Genomic DNA, 6,864 nt, shown 5'->3' with positions numbered 1-6,864 from the left:
GCTCATCCGAGGATAGCCTGCAGTTGCATCTACCAGCTGGTCTATCCGAGGTATGGGGAATGGGTCTTTTGAGCATGCCTTATTTAGATTCGTGAAGTCTACACAAACCCGCTATTTTCCACTTTTCTTCTTGACCACCACGGTGTTGGCTAACCATTCGAGGTAAAAAACCTCTTTGATAGCCCATGCACTCTTAAGCTTCTTCACCTCGTCCCTAATCGTATCGGCGTGCTCTCTTGATGGGCGTCGAGGTGGCTGATTCTTGGGAGTGATGGATGGGTTGACATTGAGGTGGTGACAGATGAAGGCTAGATCAATCCCTAAAGCATCACAGGCATCCCATGCAAATACATCAATATTTCTTTTGAGAAACTCAATCAACTCCTCTTTCTTTTGAAGAGGCAGCTAAGCCCCGACCTGAAAGATCTTCTCTGGGTCACCACCAATGACCACCTTCTCTAGACCTTTATATTTTGCCTCCTTGGCAGCTGTATCAGAAGGCGACGCCGAGGCCTTTGATTGCTATAAGCTCCTTTCAGTAGAGGCCGAGGACTCCGCATCGAGCCGATGTGAAATGGCAGCCACCATACATTGCCTTGCTGTGGATTGACAACCACGAATTTTGAGAACTTGGTCCCTTGGTGGCAATTTCACCTTCTGATGTAAGGAGGAGGCAACAGCCTCCAAGGTATGGAGCTAGGGTCTACTAACAATGGCTGTATATGGAGAGTAGGTGTCCACCACGATAAAGTTCACCTCCATTATCTTTGGGTCGGTCTGGATGGGTAGCCTAATCATGCATTTTGGAATAACAAGCTTCCCATCGAAGCTCATCAAAGGAGAGCTATAGGGCATCAAATCTTCCAGTTTTAACCTCAGCCCCTTGTAGAGGTCAGGGTACATAACCTCGGCCTTACTGCCATCATCCACCATCACTCTTTTCACATCGTAGTCCCCGATTCTGAGAGTGATCACTAGTGCATCATCATAGGGCTGGGTGGTTCCAATCTTGTCTTCTTCTGAAAAACTTAGGATTGGGTGAAACTTCATTCTGGCCCTCTTCGGCTTTGGTTGGGACTCCTCGGCAGGCAGCTGAGCCACAGATAACACTTGTGAAGGGCGTGGGCCTGTTCTTCCTAGCGTGGCCAAGATTACATTGATTGTCCCCACAGGTGGCCCTAGGACAGTATCTCTCTGGGGCTCCTGATGGGTCTGGCCCTGATGGCCACTAAAATGATGCAGAAGGTGCTTCAGCTTTCCTTCTCGGACTAGTTGGTCCAGATAATTCCAGAGGTTCCTGCAGTTTTCCATGGTATGTCCGTGGTCTTGGTGGTATTGGCAATAAAAGTTCTGATTGCGCCTCGTGGATTCTCCCACCATCTTATTCGGCCATTTAAAGTATGGCTTGTTCTTGATTTTCTCCAACACCCAATGTACTGGTTCTCGGAATATAGCATTGATAGTTTGTGTGTTGGTTGCTTCGGGTTACCCTACGAAATCTCTCTTCGAGCAGTTGCTATTATATCGGTCCGACCTGAAATCCCTCCTCTCCTAAGGGATAACCTTCTCTTTTCCTTTACCTTGCAGCTAGTCTTCCTTTACTCGTTTATACTTATCGATCTGATCCATCAGTTGGCGCACACTGGTGGTAGGCTTGCTAGTCAGAGACTTCCTTAAGTCGTGCTCAATTGGGAGACTGTTTTTGAAGGTGTTGATGGTGACATCATTAAAATTTCCATCCATTTTATTATACATCTCCCAATATCTGTTCGAGTAGGCCTTTAGAGTTTCTCCATTATGCATGGATAAAGAAAATAACGCACTCAAGGGCTGAGGAGCTCTGCTGTTTGTAACGAAATGGGAGCCGAAGGCTTGGGTTAGCTACTTATATGGGAAAACCTTGCACATCAGCGCCTTGTTTTTAGAATGGACAGCCATCTTTTGGTTAAACTGGCTCACATGCTCCACGGGGTCTGTTATGCCGTTATAAATGGTGAAGGTTGGTTGCTAGAATCGTTGAGGAAGTGTAGCCCCTTCTATGTGGCGTGTGAAAGGTGACTTAGAGTGTTGATCCAGTGCCCTGCTCATGGCATTATTTCCCAAGCCCCTAGGAGGTGGGCTTTTATGTTTACGTATCTAGTAGTGCTCTTCTTCGTGAGAAAAGGTCTCATTTGGAGGAGTTCTCGATCTTTGTCTATAGTCATCGTTGCTTTCATCATTGGAGGGCATGTCAGGGCTAGAATGAGATCGCCTTCATTGTGCATGGCGCAGCTTTCTCTTTAAGTCGTCTATCTCTCGCTGCATAGCCTGCTTATCATTCTGTCTCTGGGATATGTGACTCCTAACTTCTTCTGGTTGCATGGCCTGGTTGTCATTTTGTCTCTGGAGCACGTGACTGCCCACACGAGAGTGGCTTGTGCTAGTTTGAGTGGTGTGCACACTTCCCTCTCGAAAACTTCCATTCTCTTCATTTCGATCACGCTCAGGGTTGGGAAAGTTACCCAGTTCAGGCTGATGGGAGCCTGCTTGATGTGGGCTTGATCCTACCATGCTTGATTGTTGCCCTTACTAACACACAAGTTCTTCCCACAGACGGCGCCAATTGTAGGAATTAGGTTTGAGCACTTCTACTATTGGGTGAGTGAACTCAGGCCCAACTAGCTCTATACAATAAATTTATAGAGAATAAGTTTAAGAACTAGGCCTTAGTGAGGGTTACAACAACTAGACACGTTTATAGGTTGATTTGAATAACAAAGACGTGGACTAAAGTATGAAATTCTGTCCTCGGCCTTCATTTGAGGAGCTTGTGGTTCTTATTATTTCTTCAGTGCTTCGTTACAAAGGTTTCAAAGATGATACAAATAGCTACATTGTTTTCTATTTCTAATTCCCGATCCCTTTTTCCTGGAGGATCTCTTACATTATATATCTCCTTTCAGTTGATCTTGGCCCTCCATTTGTTGACCATGCAGGTCACTATTAGAGTGCTTGTCCCATCAGCCACATTCCCAAACCTTCTGTGAGCTGCAGCAACCAAAGTAGCACTGTTCAGGGGCCATTTCCTCATTAATGCGGCCAGCACGTTAGTTGTGGGCATTTAATGCGGAGGTGACAATTTCTTCTTGAATTGCTACTCCACCATGCTCTCATGGTTGACTCGTTGTACTTGTCCTTCTTCTTGGGATGCTCTAGGAGGTTGCCTTCGATGGCGTGCTGCTCTTCCCTTTTATGATCTCGGTTGGTCGAGAATAGGATTGTCCTCGGTGATGTTTATTGGCAATTTGGACTTTCTTTATTCGTCCATGGACATTTCTTCCTCCTCGGCGTGGGCCTTGAGCTTAGTATAAAATGGGCCGGGATTGCCAAATTCTTTGACCCCACAATAATATTATTCTATTACATAGCATGATTTGGATAATTTGGTATTTATTATAATATGGTATTCATTTTATTAAATAGAATGATTTTTTATAGTGCTCAATTTAGATGTTAAATTATGAGACTTTTCTAAATTTTTTTTTTTTAAAATCCTTTGCACTGGACAAAGTACTCTTAATAGTTGTATTAGAAATACTCTATAATGCCATTTATTTAGAGAAAAACAAAGGTTAGCCAAACGAAAATAATTGGATGAGTGAAAAATTTTAGCTTTTGCAATTTTATTTTAATTATTATTATTATTTTATAACAATGCATATAAAGAAATTTAATTCTTAGATTTTGCTAATAATTGTTTATTTAATAATATGTTTTGGGTGAACGAAATTACAATTTACGCAAAGAACATAACCTTAATAGATTATCAACAACAAATTGTTTTCCTAATTGGTCCAATTAATCATTATTAAGTTTTATTAATTTTTTTAGTTACGTTTTTTGGTGTTTTGAATTATAGGTAGAAAAAAAATAAGGTTTGAGAAAGTTTGTTTAAAACTAAAAGAATAATTTCCAAATTTCATATTCTTTTTAATGACTCACAAAATGTTATAAATAACTTTTATTAAAAAATGAATATTTTCTTTAACTTGCCTTTTGAATTTTTGAGAAAAATTGTATTGTTTTCATTTTGGTACGATAAAATTTATATTTATGATTTATGATTGTTCTTATATTATATTTATGATTGTTTCTATAATAAATAAAAATATGATTACAAAATACATTACTCTTTATTAAATTAGTTTAAATTATTTTTATTAAAACTACTATAAAAATAATTATCACGCACAACGTGCAGGTTCACAGCTAGTTTATAATATAGGACAAAACTAATTACCTTATTTGTGTGGAGATTTTTATGGATATCTTTTACCCTTTTGATGCCTGAAATTTTCATGGCGATATAGGCATTTCAGAGACTGCCACAATTTGTTGTGGGTTGTCCACCCTGGATTCAGGGTATTTGACTTTCATATGTTCTTGGAGTTAGCACTTGACTCTATGGAGAGTTAAATTAGGGTTCAGCTGTCTTCCTTCATGCAAGGCTAAATTTCTAGCTATCTAGAGGTGATCCACAGGGACCTCAACAAGAGCTCCAAATATAAGAAATTCCTCATCATTTTGTGGTAGAAAACCAGCAGGGGGGACAACCAGATATTCAAAGAATTAAGCTGAGTTAAATTGCATCACATCAGGTATGAACACCATCTTCCTCGAAACCACATCAATCTGGCCGCATAGTATCTTCAGCTGTTATGTAATCCAGGTTTCAGTGTCATAATATCCCCCTCCAAGGTATGTTCAGCTAGTATGTAACAAATACAAGGGTAGCAATTTGGCTGGCAATCAGAGAAGCCTTAATATTGTTGAAAAACAATGGGGTTGTTATATGATGTTATAACACATTATTAGTAGGGGAAGTTAATCAAAATTGCAGTTGCCTTAGTTCTAAGCTAATAGCAAAGCCAAAAATAAGTGACGAGAGGACCAAACTCTCACCTATAACTCTATAAGACATTGGTATAGTGTTTTTCTTTCAAATCAAAGATTTGAATAAGAAAAACAGTGACAAGTGAGCTACTTGTGGACAAGTTCGAGTCTTAGACAATGCTCAATAGAGATAATTCAATACAAATACTGTCATGGCATAAAGATAATAACATTTTAATATCTATTGACCAAATTACTGGTGCACTGGTTTTATAGATGTCAAAAGTTAACCTAGGTACTAAGCATTATTTCTTAAAGAAGCTTAATATTTTGAGATCAATCTAATGCATGAACATCCATTTGGTGTAGTAAAATCAAATTCTTAGTTATATTGTAGCAAGGAACATAATACAAAATGTTGCAATCTGAAGATTGTTTTGCTGGCTAGTATGTGGCAATGTTAACACACATAGTTATACATTTTACTTTTTGGAAGTTGAGGCATTTGCAGTCATGTTTGATTTGATGCAAGGGTAGCCTTTTCATAACCCAAATAACCAGCATTTGGATTGATGGTGGTGTACGAACTTAGGAAGATGGGTAGCAAAAGCAATAAGTTCACTTGGTATTTGATTTTGGATTCCTTTCCTGCACCTCATAATTGTATGTAGACTCTAGTTGGCATTGGGAAAAACTAGACTTGAGGACAACCTTCATGTTCATAGCATTGATCTGATACTTAATAAAATATGTGTGTGTGTGTGTGAGAAATGTTTCTAGGTAATGTTTGTATGAGCAAATAAGCAATAGGACGTGGTGGTGCTGTAACATGTGCATTTTGGTCATTGTTGCTAATAAGTTGGTTTGAGAAATGGAATTGATCCACCCCAATTTCTAGGTAATGTTTCTGTCGAGTGCTTGATTTTGAATAAGAAAGGCAAGGGATTTTAGGTTTCTCCCCAGAAAGGATTGTATGTTACCCGAGGATCGGGCAATTGCTGCCATCAGGAAGCAAGAGCGAGCTAGAATTGAGTTAAAAAATGCGTATCTTTGTTCTGATGAAAACAGAGAGATTTGTTGTAGTGGGGGTTTCAATGCAAGTTTATTATCATGTAGGCCAATCGATGGCCATTCTGTTTAGGTATGGAATTGTTTGTGATGTATTGTATGACTTGTGTCTTCTGTTTTGTCAGCTTTCTCTGTACGGTGTTGCTGTTCTCACCATCTTTCAATGAAATTCACTTGATTATTAAAGAAAAACACAAAGGTTTTTATTTTTTTTTGGCTTAACACTACCACTACACACATGAGCACGATGATAGAATTCAAGACTTGGAGAAGCAATGTTGAGTATGTGACTCTTGATAACTGTGTTATTGTTTGGCGCCCCAAGGTGATGAAGGAATATCGGATAATTCCTCCCTTTCTAGACCGAGATCTCCCACCTTCCAAGCTCACCCTGAGGGACACAACAAAGAAAACACAGAACCTAATGAAGTAATCACCTTTGCATTAATGAGACCCCTGACCTAATGTCAGCTACATTAAATGTTGAAAGATTGGCCTAAACAGTAGAGACACCCCCAAAAGTCCTCTTTCATGATGAAGAAATAGCAGTGCAGAAGGATGATGGAACAAGTATCCCTCAAAACCCAACTAGGGGTTGGACAGCTAGAGGAGGAAGAGAAAGAATTCACCTCAGTTTTTTATTACCAATTGTAGGGACTGGATTTGGGACACTTCTCCAGGTTGATAGGATGGACCCAAGCCCAGCTTGCCCTTCAATGAATTTATAGAGTATGGGCTCAAGAACTAGGCCTTAGTAAGGGGTACAACTGCCCTGCATGGTTGCATGTGCCATTATCAACTTAAACATGGGTTGGGATACACAATGATGCTCCTCGGACTGGATTTCCGAAGTTTGACGTTCTTATTATTTCTTTTAAGATTGGTTACAAAAGGTTCCAGAGAGCAGGGGTCACTACAGGACTC

General features: G+C 39.8%; 1 protein-coding gene across 1 annotated transcript; it reads right to left on the bottom strand.

The window, feature by feature from the left end:
- Positions 1–696: 696 nt before the first annotated feature.
- On the bottom strand, positions 697–1,311 carry LOC111995179 (uncharacterized). The gene has a single exon (XM_024027086.1). It carries the CDS (start codon positions 1,309–1,311, stop codon positions 697–699), a length of 615 nt encoding a protein of 204 aa, XP_023882854.1.
- Positions 1,312–6,864: the final 5,553 nt, after the last annotated feature.

The sequence above is a fragment of the Quercus suber genome, unplaced genomic scaffold (assembly GCF_002906115.3).
Source record: "Quercus suber isolate HL8 unplaced genomic scaffold, Cork oak 2.0 scaffold_1229, whole genome shotgun sequence".
In the NCBI taxonomy this organism is placed as follows: Eukaryota; Viridiplantae; Streptophyta; class Magnoliopsida; order Fagales; family Fagaceae; genus Quercus; species Quercus suber.
Note: the sequence above shows the minus strand (reverse complement) of the source record. Positions and strands in the feature narration are given on the sequence as shown.

What these genes read in the sequence shown, in the direction of transcription:
- LOC111995179 (XM_024027086.1), bottom strand. Translation starts at nt 1,311, where the DNA reads ATGGAAAACTGCAGGAACCTCTGGAATTATCTGGACCAACTAGTCCGA.